Here is a 24058-nt window from a genome sequence, read left to right on the forward strand (position 1 = left end):
AGAGAGAGAGAGAGAGAGAGAGAGAGAGAGAGAGAGAGAGAGAGAGAAGGAGAGAGAGAGAGAGAGAGGAGGAGAGAGAGAATGAATGGGAGAGATGTGCAATTTTTGCTTATAATAAAGAACGTAGGAAAGTTTGGATGAGAGATGAGTTTTGTACATGTTGCGTTTGAAATATCTCAGGATATCTAATTTAAGATGTTCAATAACTGGTTATTTGGGAATGCAAGATTTAAAGTCAGAGAGATTAGGGCTGGATTTGTGAGCCATTTACACAGTGATGATGATTAAGCCCTTGAAAACTGATGAAAAGACAAAGAGAGAAAGTGTAAGAAGGAGAGGAGGGCCCAGGACAGAGCCATGGGTATTTCCAGTTAGAGAGTGTGATACTGATGCTGAGCCAGCAAATGAGGCAGAAAGTGGTGTCACAAAAAACCCAGAGAAAAATGTGCAGGGAGAAAAGGGAGCTCCACAGTGTCCAAGGCAGAGGTCAAGAAGGATGAAGATTGTAAAAAGACCATTCTATTTGGCCTGTAAGAGATAGTGCACGTTTTTCCAAGCTGTCCACTCTGGACAGCATTCCCCAGAGAGACTGCCTCTCATCCGAGGGAATATTGAGTGGAATGTGATACGGGCTGTGCTGATTCGGACAGGAAGATGTCCTTGTATTGACAAGGCTTGTCTCCTGGGAAGCTCCCATTTCTGCAGTATTAGTTGACAGGGCTCTGAGTTAAAAATGCTTATGCTGCCCCAGGGTGGGCCCAGGAGCTGCTAGAATTTATTGTCCTGCTCCTGCCAGGAAGCACTCGGTGCTGCTTAACTGCAACTGAAAAATGGGGCACTGAAAGGAATGAAGAAGGGTTACTTTGAAGCTTTAAAGGAGCTAAGATTCTAACTTTTCATAGGTTTGCAAATGGTCTTTTGTGGATTTTCAGTAGTTGAAGAGCTTGTTAACAAGGAATGTGCATGGCTAGATCCAGGCCTTTCCCATTGTGTGTGTGTGTGTGTGTGTGTGTGTGTGTGTGTGTGTTATACGAAGATCTGTATTCCTGAAAAGAGACACTTATCCATTTGGTCTGGAGCTGACAAAAGCCTGAGGCTGCCTTTTATTTTTTCCAGTTGTGGAATCTACAGGCAATTTGCCGATCTCATAGAGACAAAGGCAGAGACAGACAGACAGACAGACATTGTGGAGGGCCAAGGGTTAGGGAAGAGGTTTTTACTGTTTTGTTGAGTATTTAAAAATACATTGTATTTGTAGGACGTTGTTCAGAAAAGTTCTCCCTAAGTTGCTTCTGTTACAAAAAAAGCATAGAAATGGGAAACATTTGTATCTTCGATGTGCTTTGAGGTCCCCAGGGTCCTGAAGAGCTAGCCATGCCTTCCACGTGCAGCCTCATGGAAATGCTATGCCTGGGGGGTGTGGGGCTGGCCCTGGGCAAAGGGAGTGTCTGCTAGCTTTGCCAGGAAGAAGATAGTTTCTGCCCTCCTCACCCCCTGGTTAGCCATGGTCACTCTCGGGGGGCTGACGTCAGGCTGGGCAGACATGCTCTTCCCTGGCTGGGCCAGTCCCACATGGCTGGTGGAGTGCTGATAAACCCCAGGCCTTCACTTCCTCCTGTAGGAAGTCATTAACACCGAGGAGCTTTCCCGGCTGAGCAGCTCAATTAAGTTTCGTCCCTCTCTGGCTCGGAGGCTTTTGGACTCTGCTGAGCCGGCCCACTTGGGCAGCCTTTGCTTTGTGCTCCCAGTTCTTCCGGTTCCCAGTAGGATTTTAATCCCTTATTAGAGGTTAGCTTCTCTCTCCCCCTCCCCACCCCCCCATCTTTAATGCTTTCCCAATGTTTAATACAGTAGATGGAAAGTTCCTTAATTTCAAAACTGTTGCTGTTTGCTTTATGGGGTATTTATTCACCTTTTCATAGTGGTTATCTGTCCAGGAGGTTCCATCTGCTGGGGATTTTTAAGGGATTCAGGTTTGAAGTTTCCTTGCTTTCTGGTGGGGTTTTATGAGAACTGGGCTGTGGGTTCAGAGTTTGAGGGTGTTGGGTGTTTTCTCTCTGACTGTCCTTCCTCATTCCCTGTTTGGTTACTAAAATATGGAGGCGTGGTAGTTGGTATCATGTCCTGCCATTCTTGTTTTTAAAATCAAATCAACAATTATTTATAGAGTTCTAGTTTCATAAAGGGTGTATGCTGGGTGAGTTTTTCAGCTACTAGTAGTACTTTCACATATTTTTAGGGCTAATATGGGGCTTTATGTTAATTATCACTTGAAAAGCAAATTTCAGTTGGTTTATTATCTAGAAAAGGACATTTAGCATATAGGGGAAGAAAGGTCGGGAACTTCGGGGTCATTAGAAAGTGGGTATGTTTGCCGACTTGGCCATGTGAATTTTATGAGCTGAATAAATATTGTGGGAATATTTGTCACAGCTACAGAGGTCCCCAAAATAAGCCAAGGAGGAATCAAAATATTTTCATTGCCTCTGTGTTTTTTTGTGAAACAATCAGAAAGTAAAAGGAAATAGAATTCTGATATAAGTAAAACTGGCTTGTCTTTCGTTTTAGTAAATAAAACAAGTAAGTCATATGAACAGAGCCAATCCCTAACAGGAAAATTTGATAGGAATCAGCTGGACCCAAGTGAAATGAACTCAGTAGGACTATGTAATACTTGCTTTTATTTATGAGGACAAAGTCAAGATCAGGCATCATTCACAGCCTTCCTCAATTTGTGTTTCAGAGTTAGAGTTTTGTTATGGTTGACACAAGGACCATGGTGGAAGATGAACTAGAAATATAGACAATAAGCCATCACTGAGATTTAACAGTTTTTGGTTAGTTATATAATTAAGATTATTCTGTGTGACTCAGGTGAGCTATGGAATTGTTGTAGTTATATGGAAAATGTATCGAATCTTTAACTTTTCTTTGAGTTATCCCTATTCCAAAAGTAAATCTGATTTTTTTTTTGGTGGGGTTGGAGGCAGAAAGGGTCAGGATCTATGATTACTTTTCTAATCTGGCTAAGCTTCTGAATTGGCCAGATAGATTTAATCAAAATTTTCCAGAAATTAGCCTTTTAGTATAAAAATGTCCATGCTTAGTCTCAGTATTCTATTTTTAAAAAAACTTTTACAAAGTCTACAATAGCTAAAAATGGTAGTTATAATAATAGTTTCTATAAATGCAAAGTTTAGCTAGAACTAAAAATTTCATATTAAATTTAGAATGCATGTGTATATTTTTTTTTTAGTGAATTCTGTACAATGTATACTCAGTATGGCAACTCTTTTGATTCAGCAATTCCCTGAGGTAGGTGCTATTATTTCCACCCCCATTTTACAGATGAGGAAACTGTGGCATAGAGCAGTTAAGTGACTTGCCCAGGGTCATACAGCTATTAAGTGTTCAAAGCAGGATTCAAACTCAGGCCTTCTCTATCAGGCCATAGCTATAAAACTCAAAGAAAATGGGTACCACTAAACAATATCTAAGAACCCTTGTAGGACGAACATTGATTTAGAAAACCTCACATGTTTCTGTATTTCTTTTCTTATTAACACATTTACACATTAAAATCACATAGGAACGGCATTTGGGGAACATCTTGGTTGCCTCGGCTATATTTGGGAGTGTTGTGAGCCCTGTGCAATGTTTGACGCCTTGCAGCCTACAACATACACATTTCTTTTTCTCTTCTTCCCATTTTGAAAAAGGAATATTCATGTTTTTCTTCCATAATTTCTACCCTCCTGGTTTATAGATGTCAGCAGTAGTGGTCTTGAATCCTTTTCACTGAAGGCTTGGTAGGAGCAATTGAAGAGGTAGGGCTATTTAATTAAATCCTATATGTTGGAAGTAAGTGGAAGAGTTAAGCACTGTTCACACATCTCTTTAGTTCCTTTGAAAGGAATTTATGCTGCTAATAACTATGGCAAATTGCCAGAGAGTAAATTATTTCCAGAACATAACTGAATATTTTTTCCCATTTCTTTTTCCTTCTTCCAGAGTGTGTGTGTGTGTGTGTGTGTGTGTGTGTGTGTGTGTGTAAGCAACTTGGCTCCTAGGTATAATGGAAGCACATACAAACCCAGAAAATTTTTTGAAATAAAAAAATCACACATAAGTGAAAAACCTACCCAACAATTTTAAAGATAAACTCTTATGAAAAATAAATGACAAAATAGGAATGCAAAGTAACGAGGGTTATTTTTATCTTTTCCATTATGGTTCAAAGGTCTAGTACAAAAATGTCACATCTTAATATAGCAGAATGAAAAGCCTATTAAACCTCTTACCAGTTTATCTTTTTATTTTTTATTCTGAACTTAAACACCAAAAAAGAAAGCATTCCCATAGACACAGCGACACATAAAAAGAAGATTCTGTATGAAACTGTGACTCTCCATTTCAAACTTTATAAAAATATATAAGATTTTACACTTTACTTTCTTGTTTATTGCAAATAGTGTTTTTTCCAATTACACGTAAAGATAGTTTTCAACATTCATTTTTTATAAGTTTTTGAGTTCCAGATTTTTCCCTCCCCTCCCCCATTCCGAGAGAGAAAGAAACCTGATGTACACACTTTACTTTCAGAACTTCTGCTTGTCCTTGTTTTCTTCCCCAGAGTTCTATGCATCTCAGGGGTGGCTAGGTGGCATTGAGTAAAGCGCAGGCCCAGAGTCAGGACCGGAGTTCGGTTCAGGCCTCAGACACTTAACACCCACACCCTATACCCGCCACACACACAAACTAGCCGTGTAACCTTGGGCAAGTTACTTAACCCCAATTGCCCTCCAAAAGGTAAAAAAAAAAAGTTCTATGCATTTTTAAACATGGTCCTCTTTTGGGGGAGCATCGCTATTGCTAACCTCTACTCTTGCTCAATTAACTGCATGAAAGAAAGAAGAAACCCTTGTAACAGATGAGCGTAGTCAAAGAAAAACCTGGCAGAGTGACTGTGTCAAAGAATGCAGGTTTCTTTTTGCACTTTCTGTCCATCCCTTGTCTCTTAGGAGGTAGGTGATATTTTTCACAAAAGGTCCTTCAGACAGGGAGGGACGTGGTTGGTGATTGCTTTTATCAGAGTTCTTAAGCCCTTCCAAGCTGTTTTTCTTTATAGTGTTGTTGTCCTTGTATAAATTGTTGTCATAGTTTCTGCCCACCTTCTGCATCTACCACCCAGGAGCCCTTGGAATAGTTTCTTTCATTGGGTTCATCATATTGATACACCACAGTTTGTTTAACCTGTTTTCTAAGATTAGAGTTTTCTTCTTCCTTTTCCATCCCCCTTCTGTCTCCCCCCTTCATGATCAGGAGCTCTCCCTGGTATTTCCATCCCTCTTAGGCCAATGACCCCATGTTTAGTTAGATGTACACATTTCTATACCAAACTCTGTGTTCTTGTGTGTGTTCCACCCTCCTTCGCCTGTTTCAGAGAAGAGGGAGGGTTTATCTGATGACCTCTCCTCCCATCCCTTCCTCTGTGTTTCTATGTTCTCCTCATTCACGCACACCCCTTATGAGAAAGCCAGGCTAACTGTTAGTGGAGTTGTGAACTGATCCAACCATTCTGTAGAGCAGTTTGGAATTTTTTATATCATTACGTTATGTATATATATAATATATAAATATTGTATATTTTATTTTTATAGCCCAAAGGGTTGTACAAGTATGCCTACTCGTTGACCTAGGGATGCCTCTACTAGGTCTGTATCCCAAAGAAATCAGACGAAAAGCAAAAGGACCCGTGTGTCCAAAAATATTCACAGCAGCTCTTTTCATGGAGGCAAAGAGTGGGAATTGTGGGGACGTCCGTCAGTTAGGGAGTGGCCGAACAACACACGCTGGGGTAGATGGTCATGATAGAATGCCATTGTGCTGTAAGAAAGGACCAGCAAGATGGTTTCAGAAAAAACCTGGGAAGACTTATTTGATCCGATGCAAAGCGAAGTGAGTAGACCCAGGAGAACATTACACCCAGTAAAAGCAATATGATGATCAGCTGTAAATGACTGAGCAACGCAATGATGCAAGACAGTTCTGAAGGACCTACAGTGATGAAAATGCTACCCAGTTCCCCAGAAAGAACAGATAGAGTCCGAATGCAGATCGAAACATACTTTTTAAAACACGTTTTTTTTGGCCTGTGTTTTTCTTTTGCAACATGGAGATTGTGGAAATGTTTTACCTATGTGTATAATCTATATCAAATTGCTTCCCTTCACATTGAGGGGAGAAGGGAGGGTTGGAAGAAAAATTTGGAACTCAAAAATGTTTTTAAATAAATGTTAGAGGGAGTGGCTAGGTGGCACAGTGAAGAGAGCACCGGCCTTGGAGTCAGGAGGACCTGAGTTCAAATGTGGCCTCAGACACTTAACACTTACTAGCCATGTGACCTTGGACAAGTCACTTAACCCCAATTGCCCTCCAAAAATCAAAATAATAATAATAATAAATGTTAGAAATTTTTTACATGTGATTAGAAAAAAATATAAAAATCTTTTGGCGAAAAAAGAGAAAGTAAGTTTGATCTCCTTCCTTACACTTGTATGGTCTTCCTGCTCCTCTCCCTAGGTTTTACAGTTGGCTTGTTTGCTGCTCTTTTGCATAGGTTCTTTCTTAGCACTGGTAGTGATTGCTGCCTTTAGAAATCAACAGGTTGATCTGTACTAAAGGGGAAAAGAGACAGAAGAAACTCAACCAAACTGAAAATTTAGAAACAAACGTGCAGGCACAGAAAAAGTGAATGTGTGGGGAAGTGTATAATTGCTAAAATACAGAGCCAGCCTAGGCCACCTGGCAATTCTGCCAATGATAATTTCAGCTGTGATATATCAGATCACTTCCTTGATTTTGTAAATTGTGAATTTTAGGATGATGAGTTTTACTTGAGGCTGTATACTCTCGTATTGCCATGTGGTCTCTAGATAGTTTCATGCTATTGGTAGAAATACCTGATATCAGGAGAGTGTTTCTTTTCTGGAGCTGCTCATCTGTTCCCAAACTAATAGCAGAAAAGGACATTTGTTGTTTTATTTTGCGAATAAGCACGTATAGATGGGGCCCTAGAAGGACAGAACTTAAATCTATGTTGTTTAATAGGTTATAGAGCGTCTGATGGAGGTAAAACAAGACCAGATTATACCAACACCTGCGAGATGGTTGAAAAATGCCTATTTTAGAGAGAAGAGTTGAGTGTGAATTGATTGCAAATGAAAACTTCGGTGACTGACAGACTGGAAGGTGAAATTATCTTATTAGCTGGAGAGTAGGTTCCCTGTGGAAAGATCCATCACCTCTATTTTGGGGAGCTCAGGAGACCCAAATTAGTGGGACCCCCTCAAAGCCTGAGAGCTGGCCCAAGTTTCTCTGACCTGCTGGCAAATCACCATATGCCTATATATGTGGAACTGTGCTGTCATGAAATCTCTCTAGTACTTCCAGTAATGAAGTCCCTTTGTATGGGATCTATTGACTTTATCTTTACTGAATTCTCTGTAGTAGCTAGACATCTTACAGTAGGGCCCCACAGGCTTTCTATTGGTCAAGTAGTCAAGCAACTTGGATGTGTCATTCTGCTTTGTTCGTGTGATGCAGCAGCATCTTATGGTAAAAAATGGTACCCAATGAAGAGTTCGATGGCTAGGTTCAAATCTTGGCTCTCCGCTCACTGCTGGCATGACCTCAGGCAAGTCTCTTGACTTTTGGGGCCTCAGTTTCCTTATATATAAAGTCAGGGAGTTGGACTATATGACCTGAGGCTTCCCTTTCAGCTCTGATATTCAGTAAATGTTTCAGGCTGGATAGTTCCCGTATTTATAAGAGTGGCTGCCAAGGACTGTATCCCAGTTAGCATCTGGTGATAAATTGCTGAGAAGCCTGGACTAGATGTAAGCCTCTGCCTTGGGCAGGGGGGAGGGGGATTGGGGTGGAGGTAAGGCTCTGCCTAGGAAACACAGTAGCCACTAGCTTCAGGAATCCCAGAGAACAGGCACAGTCCTCAGAGTTCAGAGGTCAAGTGCTAGCCTGGGTCTTTCTGGTGGCCCAATGAGACTGTTGGGCTGGGAATAAGTTATACTCAGTAGGATTGGTGGTCACAAGGAATATATGTTGTCATATTGCTTTAAGGCTTAGAAAGTTCTTTAGGCACCTCATTTCCTCTGATCCTCATAACAGCCTGCTGTATGCTAGGTGGTGTAGTGGAAAGCATTGGGCTGCCATTCAGGAAGGCCTGAGTTCAGAATCCCACCTCAGACACTCCCTAGCTATGTAACGCTGGGCAGATCATCTCACTGATTTGCCTCAGTTTCCACATCTGTAAAATGAGGATAATAATAGTACTTGTCTTTCTGGGTTGTTAATAGCACTTTAAGGCTTAGGGTTTTTGTTTTTTTTTAACTTTTTGGAGGGGGGAAGACAGGGCAATTGGGGTTAAGTGACTTGTCCAAGGTCACACGGCTAGTAAGTGTTGTGTCTGAGGCCACATTTGAACTCAGGTCCTCCTGACTCCAGAGCCAGTTCTCTATTCACTCTGCCACCTAGCTGCCCCTTAAGGCTTGTTTTTTTTTGCAAAGCTCTTTATAAATATTATCTAATTTGATCCTTAAAACAAGCCTGGGAGTTAAGTGCTATCATTATCTCTGTTTTATACATGAAGAAACTGAGACTGAGAGAAGTGCCTTGCCCAGGAACTCACAACTAAAAAAGTGTGGATTTGAACTTGGGTCTTCCTGGTCCTGGGTCCAGCACTTTACGCCATGCCGTGAAGCTGGTCCTGCTAATGCTGTGATTAGCCCTTGGTTCCTTCCCAGAGCCCAAACTTTTCCCTGGGTGCCCCCCAGGGGAAAGAAAATATGCCGTCAGGGCTGGATCAGAGCAGGTGGTGTCTGTGTACTTGTAAATATCCCACTGCTGTTTACAGTACAGAACAGACTCTTGGAGCTTGGGCAGGCAGGCGAAACCAGAAGGAATTGTTCCCGTGTTCCAAGCCAAGAATAACATCCTGGCCAGCAGGAGGGCAGAGGTCAGCCTGAGGCCCTCACACTGTGGAGTCGAAGGACATACTGACCCCAGGAGGAATCGACTTGGGAAAGATGGCAGTCACAGCTCACTTGGGAGGAGGACTGCAGGGTGGGACCCTCTCCTGCATATGCATCAGCCTCTTTATTGATTCCTTTTGTTGGCATTTGCCTAGTCCTAGCCCCATAGAGCTGAAAGGGCTCACTGTGGTCCTTGCAGCACCCTGTGATCCTGCTCTGGTCTTTCTTATTCCTCTAGCAGCTCCCAGGTACCCTAGAAAAGGTTCTACCCAGAATGGGCTTTTTGCTAGATAAGTCAAGAACATCAAGGAGGGGCTTCTGGCCCAGCCAGGGTTTCATTTCCTCCTGCTGCGTCCAAGGCTTTCCCCTCACTTACCACATGCCCTCACTCTGATGCTGGCCTCATGGTGGGCACAATTTTTTCCAGGAGCGTCCAAGGTTTAGCCCTGCTGTCTTTCCTGATGACCTTTCTTTCTCAGCTCTGTGCTTTTCAGCCTAATTCATTGTGCTGACCTCTTGGATTTTGTAGTCTTTTGGGTTCCAGGATGACTTTCCCTAGAAGCGAGGTTCTCCTCCCCCATTGCCTCTCACCTGCTGAGTGCCTCCCTGACTGTTGCTGAGCAGTGATCCCCAGGGTGGCAGGACAGAGTAGTCAGAAATGCTCAGTGTTTTACATCCGGCTCTCGCATGAATCCATTTGGCTTTGAGTGTGTGTTCTAGGCAGAATAGGTGGAAAGGTTATGGCCCTTTGGTGTGGAAGCCTGACTCCTAGGCAGCTGGGTCACCTGATAGGGACAAGAGTCCTTACCCTACCTCCCTTGCAGGGTTTGTGAGGAGAAAACCACCTTTGATGTCAACAGAAGTTCATTACTCTTGTTTAATATCGCTGAAGCCCTTCAGGTGCCCTGGTGGTGAAGCTTCCCAACACTCAAGGTCATTGCCATCCATCACATGCCTCTTTCCCCTCTGCTTCAACAGCAGCTGGAGAGACAGGCAGACACTTGGCAGCTCCATGGCTCTGTCTGAACCTCAGCTCGTCCACTTGTGAGATGGGAATAGTCAATAATACCTTCAGTAAGTATGGCAGCTCAGAAGCCTTCCTCATCACCAGGGTGCCAACCATCGGATGGGAATGAAGCTGCCTTGCTGCCCAGAGCCTGGGGACCAGACTCATTCAGCACCATGGAGGGACAAAACGTGAATGTGGTTTAAGGAATGTGCAGTGAGGGCCTAGTCTGGGTGAGGCCTTGTGCTAGGAGCTGGATGTGCAAAGCGGAGAGCACAGAGCCTACCCTTGAGGACCTCTAGAGGAGGTTTACTAGAGGAGGCAGGGCATCACCAAGTTGGAGGGGCCATTGATGAATGCATGGAAAATCGGTAAAAAGTATTTTAAAATACTAACTATCCCAGAATACAAAGACCCTAGTAGTTCAACTCGTACCCAGAAACAGTCCCCTCAGTCACATATCTTGCCACTAGTGGGCACCACAATGCTTGGAGCACTGGACCTGGAGTTCAATTTTATCCTCAAACACTTAAAGCAAGTCATTTAATCTCTATCTGCATCAGTTTCCTCAATTGTAAAATGAGGATAATGGTAGCATCTGTCTCCAAAAATTGTTGACAATATCTGTAAAATGTGTAGCACGATGCCTGGTACATAGTAGGCGCTTAATAAATGCTTGTTCTCTGACAAGCTCACTGAGCCTTCACTTAAAGAGGAGGAACCCATGGCTTCTCCAATTCAGCTCTTAGATTGCATGAATGATGGGCAGTAAGGTGGCACAGTGGGCAGAGTGACTCAGGAAGAGCTGAGTCTAGATCCTTCCTAGAACACCTACTGACTGTGTGACCCTGGGAAATTCACCTAACCTTTGCTTGCCTTACTTTCCCCCTCTGACCAAAGAGTAGGCCCCTTCCAGCTCTAAATCTGTGATCCTAAAAGTAAAATACTGCTTTTGTCCTCGAGATCACCCTCCCCAGTATTTTCCCAATGAGAACTACCTCATCCCTACTCACCTACCCGAGCCCGAAGGTGGTGTGTGTGTGTGTGTGTGTGTGACATGTGTTTTCTGCCTCCTTTGAATACTATGAGAAAAGCACTTTGTAACTGAGTGGTAGGAAAAGTTCTAAACACATGTAAACTAATTACCTTGTACACTGTAGTAGAGACACTTCAGAAGTTTACTGTTGAATTGGAATCAAGCCCTGAAAATGGAACTTTATAACCCTCCCCCAAGATGAATTCCGCGCCCCCTCCCCCGCCCCAATCAAGCCACAGTGCTGATGGTGGTTGGCTCCCCACCCTCCTGGCATTGGTGTATGTGCGTCTGTGTGTCTGTGTGTGACACACTGCCAGAGGATTTCCCAACAGCAAGGTCATTGGATCAGTGAGAAAGGGAAGGGAAGGGGCTGGCTTTTGAGGCCACTCTGGTCTCCCCAATGGTCCTTCTATTCTCAGTGACTCTCAGAGCAGGGGTCATTTCTCATTGGCTGCTGGGGTCGAAGGAGAAGCTGAGACTGTTGGACTGTGCCCATGTCCTGGCTCCTCCAGGTCCAGCAGCCCTCATTTTTTCCTTTCCTTTGAGCCAGTAATTTGCATCTCATTTGGGAGCCTGGATCATGGCTATATTCTTTCCCTATCCACCATTGACCTCACTTTGGTCTGTTAACCTTGGTATCTGGCCTCCTGAACAGCTCTGGGTTTTCCCTGTTTGTGGGCAGCAGACAGTTGCAATCCGTGTGATTTCTCCATCTCCCAACAGAGGCCTTGGGGCTTGAATTCCTCACTTCCTTATCTGATTGGGACAGAGGAGGACCAGAGTGTTTGTTTTTTTTTCTTTTTTAACATACACATTCCCTTTTTTCCCACTTGTCTTTTGTTCTCTTTCTATGTCAAACAGGCCACCAAGCAGTTTCTGGAGGAGATTAACAAGTGGACGGTTCAGTACAATGTGTCTCCGCTCTCTTGGAACCTGGCTGTCAGGTTCCTCATGGCCAGAAAATTTGATGTCCTCCGGGCTATTGAATTGTTCCACGCCTACAGGGTATGTGCTTGTGAGTTTAACTTGAACCCAGTGAGCTGGGCTGTTCCTGAACTGGGTGTGGGGTGGATACCGCTTAGCCATGCCCCACATCCTCCCAGGGAGTGCTGAGTATCTTTTACAGGGAGGGGATTGTGCTGTTTGGTTTTATTGTCTGGCTTGAAAGATGAGGGTATAGGAAGATGACGGCTCTGTTTTGGAACAAAGAAGTTGAACAGCACCATCTCTTAAGTCTCTACTGTTCTGGTGGACGGCTACCCCTCTGAGTTTGGGTTCTGATATCCCCTGCTGACTGTTTGGGTGGGTTCACCTGTCCTCTCTCTGCCTTCCTGACTTATCAGGAGCTTTTCTAGCAGTGGGGCCTTTCAGAAATCTGCCTTCCATCAGGTCAATGCAGATCTTAATGGAGAATCAGAAGGAGGCATTTTTGCCCAGGAGAGAACAGCTGCTCTAGTCCAGTTCATTGCCCTGGCGCTGCCCAAACTTGACCTTGAAATAACTGCTACTCCATCAGCATCTTAGTTAACTACTATGTGTTTTTAGAAAATGCTGACCTTGCCTCTGGGGTGCTGATAGATCTATCTCATTTACAAAAAAAAAAAAAGGAATTTTATTTCATTCTTACAAAATCTCCCTTTCCCAGGTCTGGTTTCTCAACTCACAAATTTTTTTTTTTTCCGAAGGAAATCCCCTTCAGGGAAACAGAGACTGTCTGTCACTGTGGGGTTCGAAAAGTATTCTGGCAAGGCACCCAAAATGTTTGCTGAATTTAAAGGGATTTTTGCCATGGACAGAATTGGCACAAAGTTGGGAGCATGTATACTGACTCATTGGTCAGCCTGTTGCCCTGGTTGTAGAGACAGAGGATTTCTGGGCATGGTGGTTAGGGTGAGGGAGGTCCAGAGCACCTCAGACTGCTCATCAGAGAGATCAGTGCAAAAAAGGGTTTGTCAGCCTTCCAGCGGCCTTGGACATCCACACCTTAGAATGTGGAGTGTTAGGATTCTCGCTGATTTGGCCAAGGCCTCTTCCTCTCAGGGCATTGGGCAGTTCATCAGCCTTGCCTAGCAGGAAGGGGATTTAACAAACAGCTGGCTAGGGGAAATAATTCTGAATGCATTTAACAATTGGATTTGGTCAGTGGATTGTGCCTCCTCTTTAGGAAATGCGACGGAAAGAAGGAATCGTCAAGCTGCGGCCTCATGAGGACCCCCTCCGTTCAGAAATCCTCAGTGGGAAGTTTACAATCCTAGTGAGTGTTGGGTTCACTGTTGTCTGACTCGCTCGCTGCCTCCTCCCTCTTGGTTTGGGGCCTTGGGTCTTTGTCCTGAGTCTAGAGTTAGCAGTGGAGGCAGAAGCTGCCATGAGGCTGCCATGCTGTCAGACATGGGCTTCTTTTTATAATGAATGGTAAGGTGATTCATTGAGGGTACCCTGACCTGGAGATATGAGAGAACAGTGGAACTGTTCAGCCTGCTGACTGAACATTGGGGGCGTGGCTGGCAGAGTGAGCTGGTTCTCTTCCCGCAACTCGAACTGGCTACTTGTTAGAGCCACTGGTTTCCCATGAAGTCAAACGATGGTATTTCTAAGGCAGCTTAAGCTAGTCATGCCCTGCCTTTCTGGGAAGAGCTGTCTTTCAGCTTAGGGAGAGAAGGTCTCAAACTTGATACAAATCTGTGAGGTTCTGCTCTGTCATTCTGTCATATTGTCCCTTTCCTTCCTGTTCTGTTTTTGGGGGAAAAGAGGCTTAGTGAGAGCAGGTCTGTGACCACTGTCAAGGGCAGAAGCAAATGGGCAGAAAAACACATGGTGTCATAGCCCTGGCATCTGGACTGTCCATCAGGTAAGCAGCTAGAGGGACCTGCCCTGCACTGAAGGGATATCACTCCAAATAGTCTTCCTTCTTTCTGAAGAAGTTGATGAACATCAAGTCAGGGCACTTGACCAGAATCTCTCTCATATGAGCTCTCATAATGACTTTGGTGGTTACCTGCTTGGATTCCATAGCATTTCTTCTCATTTCCTTCTAGAACACGCGGGATCCCTCTGGAGCCTCCATCGCCCTCTTCACCGCTAAGCTACATCATCCTCACAAGTCCTCTCAACATGTCGTGCTCCAGGCTCTGTTTTACCTGCTGGACCGAGCAATGGATAGGTGAGCCCATGGGGAAATTTATCCATATCTACTGACTGTTCCAATTGCTGGCAAGCCCTTTATTTAATTCCCTTCACAGTCTTTACTAGCAACTGTAATGTATCTGGAATGGAACAGTGGGCTGAATCTAAGATGTTATTTAATAAAGGTAAATTAAAATACTATAATTAGGTTAAAAAATATCACTTGTACAGGTGCAAGATGGGAGAGACATAACTAAGTAAGCAAAAGTTTATGCAAAAGAGATAATGGAGGGCAAGGAAAATGCCTCTGAGAACTGAAAACCAAGCATGGGGTGGTAATGTGATGGGTCACTTATAAAAGTTAATGTAGCCTTAGATGCCATAATAGAAGAGTAGTGTCCAGAGCCATGGGGGTTCTAGACCCTTCATACTCTGTCCGTGTCATAGTACTTCTAGGTTATTGAATTTTATTATGGAGAAAAGCCTGGGAGGATGACTGGTATGAATGGTGAAAGGGACTCACCGTCACGGCTTCTGGGGACCTATCAGAGGAGCTGAGGAAAGATGTGAAGGGACTACAGTCGCTGCTGTCCAACATCTAAGAGGCTCGACTCGATTTGTTGGATCCTGAAGTTAGAACTCTCAGCAATGAAGGGAGGCTGCAGAGAGGCAGATTTTAGCTCAACTGGAGGAAAAATTTCCTAGTGCTTAGTTAGAGCAGTCTTGAAATGAGCAGGGCTATTTGTGGAAGCAGTGAGCTCCCAGCACCAGCGTCCATGAGGTTCTCGTAGAGGGGCTACCTGTTCACATGGGGGTTGCACTGGTTGGTCTGAAGCTCTTACCAGCTCTTAGAATGATTTCTTCCTCTCTGCCCAGTCTTGTGCAGGCACTGTGTGAGACACGGTGCAGTCGGCTTTCAGAGTTGCACAGATTCTTAACTGAAACCTCCCCGATATAGGTGTCTTGATTCTCTAGGTTCTGTTAAAGGTTCTCATTATTAGCTGGTCCTCTAACAGCATCCTTTAGGGAGGACACTCGATGGATACTGAAGAAATCTGGGTTTTACTTCCAGCTTAGCTGCTAGCTGGCAGGGTTGCCTTAGACAAGTTGCTCCCAGGACTCAGATCCTTCATTGGAGAGTTGTCCTATTTCAGGTGTTCTTAAAACCTTTCTTGTGTCACTAGCCCCTTTGGTGGCATCCTGGGGATGGAAGACTAGGGGCCCCTTCTCAGAATCATGCTCTTTAAACCACAGAGTAAAATACATAGGAATCCTGAGAACACTAATTATGTTGAAATCGTTATCCGAATGGTAAAAAACAAAACCCCAAAACCAAGTTCATAAACCTTAGGTTAAGAACCCCTCCCCTAGATAATTTCCTGGTCCTCTTAGGCCCTAAATACAGGGAAAGGAGACACACACAGGTGTTGCTTTCCCATCCTTTAGCCTCTGTTTATTCAGAGGGCGAGGATTCTACCCATCATGTATCTTGGGCGGGCCTCCAGACAACTCGCCCTTTTTCTGCCATCGACAGGAATCACCTTGGCAGTGTTAACCATGGGTAAATACACTGCTTTTGGAGAACTGGCCAGCAGGTCAAATATCCTCACTGACTGAATGGCAATGCTACTTACCTTGCATTTGTACACTACTTAAGTTTTTAAGTGCTTTCTCATCTCATTGACCTTCATTAACATTTTGAGTGAAGTTCAGAGATGGATGAGGTAGCTTAGAGGAGGGAGAATTCAGTGATTGAATTAGTGGGAGGATACAAGTCTCTTTTTTCTGTCTTCCTTGTTAGCTGGCTCAGCACCCTGTTCATTAAGTTATGATGATGCAAATTCTAGATCTTCTCTTTTCTGATGCTTGTCTGTCAGGAAAATTTCTAAAAATTCTGTTCAGTTGAGCCTTAGATCCCCATATTGGGGCCACACATTGTGCTTTGCTCTGAGGAGGAAGTAAAAAAGCCACTCAGATGCTCCTTGCAGTTGGGGAAAGTCAACAGGGATGCCGCAGGTTTGCACATACACATACAAAAGCTTCGGAGTACACAGGATCCTGAGAGCTAGGGTCTAGATCACTTGGGAAATGGTTGTCAGGGACAGAGATGGGGAAGTCAGAGGAGGGACAAGTTTGGGGGATCATTAGATGGTTACTTTGGTTTGGGATATATTGAGTTTAAAATGCAGCTGGGGATGAGGATCTGAGAGAATGAAGAGAAGGTGAAGGAGAGAGGATGAAGACTTAGGCATAGAGGTCCACTTGCTGGCTAAAGTCATGGAGGTATAACATTATCAGGGGGATCAGGTTGAAAGGGTGGGAAGAAGAGACTGAGAAGTAACCACAGGGAACCAGAGAAGGCTGAGGGAGGAAGGTGTCTCAAATACTGCTGAAGTGGAGGATTCGATGTGGCCCCAGACTCACTTTCTTTGTTTTTTGCTTTTTTTTTTTTTTGGAGGGGCATTTGGGGTTAAGTGACTTGCCCAAGGTCGCACAGCTAGTTTTTTGTGTTAAGTGTCTGAGGCTGGATTTGAACTCAGGTTCTCCTAACTCCAGGGCTGGTGCTCTATTCACTGTTCCCCCTAGCCACCTCCAGACTCACTTTCTTTCTTAAAGCAGGGGTTTGGAATTTCCCAGCCCTTCCTTCCTGAATGGTTTCTATGCAGGTTCTCAAAATGTATTTTTTTTTTTGGAAGGATTTCAGCTCCACACTTCTCTCCCAGAAGTGGTATTTTGCCCTTCTTCTCATAGGCATGCTGGAAAGTTTTATGATAACTATCAACAGGGATTGGGATCCTTGGTGTAATAATGACTCAGAGTTTCATTTTCCTGATGTATATTAATGATCTCATTGATTTAGTAGAATCGTGGAAATTACAGGTCAGCTAGGTAACTGAGACCCAGAAAAGTTAGTGTGATTTATCCAAAGTCACCCAGCTAACCAGTCCCCCCTGTCCTCCTCCCCATTCTCAAGTACCATGCTTTTCCCCCTGTACCCTGTTTATCTTTTTAAAATGTCATTTTCATTATGTCACTTCTCTGCTTTAAAGCCTTCAATGATTGCCCATAAAGTAAATATTCCTTTGCTTAGAATTCAGGAGCTTTTTTTTTTTTGAGGAAGGTAAGGCAATTGGGGTTAAGTGACTTGCCCAAGGTCACACAGCTGGTAAGTGTGTCCGGTGTCAGAGGTCATATTTGAACTCAGGTCCTCCTGCCTCCAGGAATGGTGCTCTATTCACTGTGCCACCTAGCTGCCCCAAATTCAGGAACTTCTTTCATTTGGCTTTGGTTTGCCCAACTTAACTCCAATACCTCATGAACCCTTCCCTTCCAACCTGAGGGACTTGTGTGCTACCACTCCTAAACATGCCTTTTTTTTTTTTTTTTTAACTTCCAGGCCTTTACTTGAGATTGCTTTTTCCCCTTTACATCCAGATCTCATCTCCCCTTCAAGGGCTAGTTCAAATTTATCCACATCTATGAAACCTGTAATCCCTATAACCATTTGATTGGCCATACATTTCTTTGTAATGTTATTTAGTGTCTTTTGTCTGCCTGGTTAAGTCACAAGCTCGTTTGTTTATAGGTCTTTGTATTGGCCTCAATGCCCAGGGCTATGAGGGTAGAAAGGACTTAATATGTTAGATGGATAAGTGAATGAAGGAGCAAATGATGAGTGAGAAGGGTCACCTTTACTACTAATTCTATGCCTTGTAACTAAGAGACCATAAGTCAGATCCTTGTTTATTCTGCATTTTTTTTTGGGAGGGGTAAAGTAGGGCAACTAGGATTAAGTGACTTGCCCAAGGTCACAGGCTAGTTGTGTGTGTATGTGTGTGTGTGTGTGTGTGAGTGAAAAGTGTCTGAGATCATATTTGAACTCAGGTCCTCCTGACTTCAGGGCTGGCGCTCCTAGCTGCCCCCATTATTGTTTATTCTATTGGGAATGAAAAATATCCCCATGGGAAGGGTCAGATTCTATTGGATTTATATTTAATATTTCTACACAGAGTGCAGCTGTGGTAGATCTGGGATGTTTAGCTTGAGCAGTACAGATCCCTGTCTAGAGTTTGCACTGTCTGCTCTCCTCCCCAGCCTGTATGTATTTTCATTTTCCCTGTTGTGTTCCAGGATGTTTTACTGAAAGGGAGACTCTTGTTACTTTGAATCTGGGACTATATGAACTTAGAAACAAATGGAAAATACCCAGGCTCGGTTAGACATCTCAAGAACTCTGCTGAAGATCCCCCAGATCAGTTTAGCCTTTGTGATGTGTGTGTATTTATTTTAAAAGCAGTAAAGATCTAGAGGGAAAGTTAGAAATCAAGCCATTTAGAGAAAATTGTATTGTAGGTACTTATGGAATTTGAGATTTTTCAAGTGTCATTTCTGCTGTGTGTGTTTCTCCCTAGGACAATATTAAAGCAGTTAAGAGAACATAAATTTCATAAAGCAAAATGGCCCTCAGGTCTCTGACATGAGGCATTTGGGTTTTTTGGTTTTATTTTTTGTTTTTTAATATAAGTAGATACAGACTCTTGGAATGACTTAGGAGAATACCTATAAAGCAAAATATATTCCTAGAATCTGAAATATATGGTAACTCAAAAAGACAAGTCCAGGGGACCCTTTAACAGCCCTTAAATCAGAGAATATCAGAGTAAGACAGGACTTTAGCCTTGCTCCTCATTTTGTAGATGAGGAAACAGGTTCCAGAGAATAAGTGACTTGCTTAAGGTCACATGGCTAGTATGCATGATGGGACTTGAGCCTGTCTCCAGTTCCCAATAAAGTGCTCTTTCCACCTTCCTTTTAAGGTTAGAATTCTAGATTTGACTCAGGTGTGTAGGAGAAGGGATTCAACCCAGTAGTCGACCCATTTGGGTTGAACAGTCAATGCTGCACGTGTCGGGGGGACTGAAGGACCATATTAGTTAGCATTCTCCCAGAGCTAAAAGCGGTAGATCTCATCTTTCTGCCAATATATGTCCCTTTCTCAAGTTCCTTCCATTTCTTCATAGACTTAAAAGTGCTGTCTATAGGCAGTTGGTGTTTTTGCCCCCTTTCCATTTAGAGATGTGTGATGAGGAGGAAGCCCTAGTCTTCTTTTTAAAAGTTAGTAACTAGAATTAGGATCTTCCTATGCACTGTACAAATTAAAAGTCCCTCAGGGTGGATCTCCAAGTACCAGTAAGGTGGGCTCTTTATTTGTGGCACTACTTGGATGCCTTGTGATGGACATACAATGGTATGTTGGCTCTGAACAACAGCACCTGGGGCAGGATCGCTTCTCTGATGCTTCCTGCTTGTGTTAGCCTTGGCAAAGCACTTCAGCTCCCTACGCCTCCCTGTCCTTATTTGCAGAGTGAGGACTGAGCACCCTCTGAGGTCACTTCTCATTTTAGATCTGTGATCTCCAGAGGCAGCTTAGCGGATTTGAGCTCACAATTGCAGTGTATTATGCAGATAAATCTTGGTGATGATCCTCTATAAGAAAACGATCATTTTAGTTCAAGATCTGCCCATGTTCTGGTCTGATCCAAGTTGAATCTGAACAGAATCCCTTCTATGTTACCCCTAACGAGTGCTCAGCCAACCCTGCTGGGAAGACTCAGAGTGAAGGGGAGCTTTCAGAGTAAGGCAGCCCTTTCTAATCCAGGACCGCTCTTTGGTTTTCCATCTTTGGACACACATTTCTGTGTATGTCTTTGCTTTGCCTCATTCATCTTCTCACTTATAAACAATGTTTTGTTTGTTTGTTTGTTGGCTTACAGTTTTGAAACTCAAAGGAATGGACTAGTGTTTATCTACGACATGGGGGGTTCCAATTATAACAACTTTGAGCTAGACCTTGGCAAGAAAGTGCTAAACCTCCTGAAGGTAAGGAACTCTTTTTTTTTTTTTTGGAGGGGTAAGGTAGGGCAATTGGGGTTAAGTGACTTGCCCAAGGTCCACGGCTAGTTTTTTGTGTTAAGTATCTGAGGTCTGATTTGAACTCAGGTCCTCCTGATTCCAGGGATGGTACTCTATTCACTGCATCACCTAGCTGCCCCCAAGGTAAGGAACTCTTAAGAATGCAAGTGGGCTCTCATCTCCTTGATTTTGTTATGGACTACCAAGGAGTGGGGTGGATATTCCTTCCCTAGACAGCTTTGGGGCCAAAATAGATGGACAAAGGTAAAGAGATGAACAAGGGACTCCCCTTGTCCCTTCCAAAAGATGCCTTTTGATCTGTGAGTCAAGATTTCCAAGATTTCCCAGGAGAGTTGAGTATTTGGGTTAGATTTGCTTGAAACACGTGAATCTGAGGCCATACATTTTGAAATATGGCTTTCCCACCTTCAACTTTACATTTTGTTAACCCTGGAGTTCCTCTGTTATTGAGAAAGAAAAAAAAATTATATGAACAGGCTATTCACACACTCCTAGTTCCAGATTTCTGTTTGTTTTAAACTGTTGTGATTTTTGACACACAATGTGATAAAGATATGGAGTTTTGTATTTTAGGATAAGGACCTAAAACTTTTCATTTCTTAATGAACAAAGATAGACTTTTGAAGTTTTAGTAGTGAATCTCTCAGATTTCTAGTTTTCTATCTAAAATATAACATAACTTTCATGATTACAGTTGCCACTACACAGAAGCAAGTTTTAAACATTATTACAAGCGAGCCATTTAGAATTGGCCCAATGGAGTATGACTTTCCTTCCATGAATAGCTTTTAAAAGAGCCAGGCATAGTTTTGCAGCCCTTTGCTTTCAGGGAACAGGCAAAATTGACTTTCCTTTCCTGCCCATAGCGGTAGGGCCTTCCACCTAGCACACTTAGCAGAGACTTGAATTTCTCCTTAGTGAGGCAGTCATTGTATTTTCTGAGGCAAGGCTTTTGTTATGGTAGCCATAAAGAAATGCTGTATATAGATCAGGGAGGTAAGAGACTCTCCTGGAGGACTCTCCTGAAGAGGTCCTGAGAATGGAAAATTCTTTGGGCATCTTTATACCTACAGCAGAACCTGATTCAAGGGAGTTTAAGGTAGTACAAAGTAATAATGCCAAGAGATGTGGATTTTTGAGGGAGGAGGAATAGAGTTAAATAACAACTAGGAAGACATTTGATAAACTATCCACAAATCCTTGGAAAATGCAAAGAGAAACTTGATAGGCTGGAAAGAAGAAGGAAACAAGCATTTATTTAACACCTACCATGAGCCAGGCCCTGTGCTAAGCTGTTGGCCTTGCAAAAAAAAAAAGATGCTTTTTCCACATGTTGGCATGTCATTTTCAAATATGGCGCCTTTCCAACTCTCCCCATTGATCTCTTGTAACCGAGAAAGGTTGTTCAAAACCAACCCATTTGGTGAACATGGTGAACCACGGGCGTATGTAAGATTCTGCTCTTGTAATCCCTCTTCCCCCTTTCTGCCAAGAGGAGGGGGACATATTTCTCTATGTCTTCTCTGGGGCAAAGACTGGCCTTTAAGATGATTCAGAGTTCTTCTTAGTGTTATGTGCATTTATGTTACTGTTAGTTGTGTATATGGTTCTCCTCACTCCATACTGATCAGTTTCTATGAGTCTTCCCATGTTTCTCTGAATTTTTCATGTTTGTCATGTTTTACTACCCAATAATGTTCTGTTATACTCAGTGCCCCGCTTCTTCAGTCATTCTTGGATGGATGGATGAATTCTAGTTCTTTACTACCACAAAAAGGGTTCCTTCAGGCTTCATGGGGACTTTCTTTCAATCTCTGACCTTTTAGAGTGTGTTCCTAATAATGAGATTACCAGCTCAAAGGATATGAACAACTTAGTAATTTTTCTCATCTAATTCCAAATATTTTCCACAATAGTTAGACTAAGCTACAGCTTCACCAGTATTGAATTCGTTTACCAGTTCTCCACAGCCCCTTCCACATTGACATTCTGTTATTTTATCATTTTTGCAAATTTATTGGGTGACTGACAAAACCTTAGAATTTTTAAAAATTTACATTGTTCTTTTTAGTGCTGTAGGCTTGCTCATAGTTTTAAATTATCATTTTGAAAACTGTTCATCTCCTTTGACCACTTATCTTTTGGGGATATGACTCTTCTTACATTTTTATGTTCATATCAGACACATTTGATGCAAAGGTGTTTTATTTTCTTTTTCCCAGCAAGAGCTCCTTCTGTTCTATTCTAGCTCTTGTAACTTTGTTAACACAGTAGCTTTTCTATTTTATACTTTAAAAATTAACTCATCTTTTGTGATTGTTTCTGCCCCTTCTTGGATTAAGAAGTTTTCTCTAGCCATGGTTGTGAAAAGTTCTCTAATGTTTTTATGATATGACCTTTATATTTAGGCCACATACTCTTTTGCAATTCAAATTGCTTTCTTTTTTCCCAATGATTTTTGTTGATTAGGGAGCCCTTCTCTCAATTATTTGCATCCTTGGCTTTATTGAACACAGGGCTATCATGTTTGATTGTTTTGGGGGTTTGTTTTTTTAGTCTGTTTCACTAATTTGCTTTTCTGTTTTTTGACTGATACCAAATTGTTTTGATGGTTAATGTTTTATTGCATCATTTGAAATTTGGTGATTCTCACTGTTCCTTCATTCTTGCTTTTTTTCACATCCCTTGAGATTCTTTTGTTTCTCTAAATGAAATTTGTGACTTTGTCTAGTTCTATAAATCATCTCCTTGTTAATTTGATTGGTACAGCATTGAGTCTGTATATTAATTTAAGTACTAACGTAATTTTTCTTACACTGGCATTATCAAACCAAGAGCAATGAATAGCTCTCTCCAGTTACTTATGACTTTTTGTGTTCATGTAAAAGTATTTAGTAGTTATATTTATAGGCCTGAGTATTTCTTGGTAGTTTAACTCCTAGTTATTTTCTGCTAGATATACTTTTTTTTTAATTTATTCATTTTAAACTTAAATACAAAAGTAGTGGGGGGAAAGAACATTTCCACTCTAAAGGAGAACCTAAAGAGAGGATTCAGTATAAAATCATAAATTTCCATATCAGACTCTTTACTTTGAAAAAAACTACGTAATAATATACATGATTTTCAAAACTACCCTGCTTTCCCCCATTTCTTTCCAAGTTTTCTTTTGTTCTCTGCTGTGCACTTTTTTTTTCTCCTTCCCTCTGCACTCTGCCCTAGAGAAGGCTACAATTAAACACAAATATATATATATATATATATCCTATATATCTGTATCAACATATATCTATGTATACACACACATACACATATGTGAGACCTACTATACATATTTCTGTTTGTCAGTTCTTTCTCTGGAGGTGGATAGCATCTTCCTTCAAAGGTCAATGTTTTCCAACCAACACATTTCTTATGTCACAGTAGTATTCCATCATAATCATATACCCCAACTTGTTTAGCCATTCCCCAGTTGAAGGACATGTATCATTTTAGCCAATCTGATAGGCATAAGATGATATCCAAAGTTGTTTTCATTTGCATTTCTCTAATCAATAATGATTTAGAGCATTTTTTCATATGGCTATATATAATTTTGATTTCTTCACTGAAAAACTGCCACTTCATATCCTTTGACTGTTTATCAATTGGAGAAGACATTTATTTTAATGATGGGAGATTTTCAGCCAAATTTCTTGCTGTGGGGGAAAGGAAAAACCAACTCGTCCAGAATGCTGAAGTTATGTATCATAACCTCTTCATGGTTATGGGTTAAAACATGGAAAAACTGTTTGGAACCAAAGATTTTGTTTTATTAAAAATAGCAAGAAGCCTGCAGTGGCTGTAATTGATCCAGACTGAGGTGACTTGTTGTCCAGATCAAAGGCCTCCCTCGAGCCTCTTCTGTACTGC

General features: G+C 42.4%; 1 protein-coding gene across 1 annotated transcript in view; it reads left to right on the forward strand.

The window, feature by feature from the left end:
* PTPN9 (protein tyrosine phosphatase non-receptor type 9) overlaps positions 1–24058 on the forward strand; it is a 66633-nt gene that overhangs the window by 13049 nt on the left and 29526 nt on the right. Inside the window, exons 2-5 of the mRNA XM_069071129.1 lie at positions 11951–12094; positions 13254–13343; positions 14125–14249; positions 19987–20092. Coding sequence (XP_068927230.1) covers positions 11951–12094; positions 13254–13343; positions 14125–14249; positions 19987–20092 — 465 coding nt within the window. The remainder of the gene's footprint in view (positions 1–11950; positions 12095–13253; positions 13344–14124; positions 14250–19986; positions 20093–24058) is intronic.

This window comes from Petaurus breviceps, unplaced genomic scaffold (assembly GCF_028583685.1).
Source record: "Petaurus breviceps papuanus isolate PSGF00001 unplaced genomic scaffold, PetGlider_PUasm1.0 90825, whole genome shotgun sequence".
NCBI lineage: Eukaryota > Metazoa > Chordata > Mammalia > Diprotodontia > Petauridae > Petaurus > Petaurus breviceps.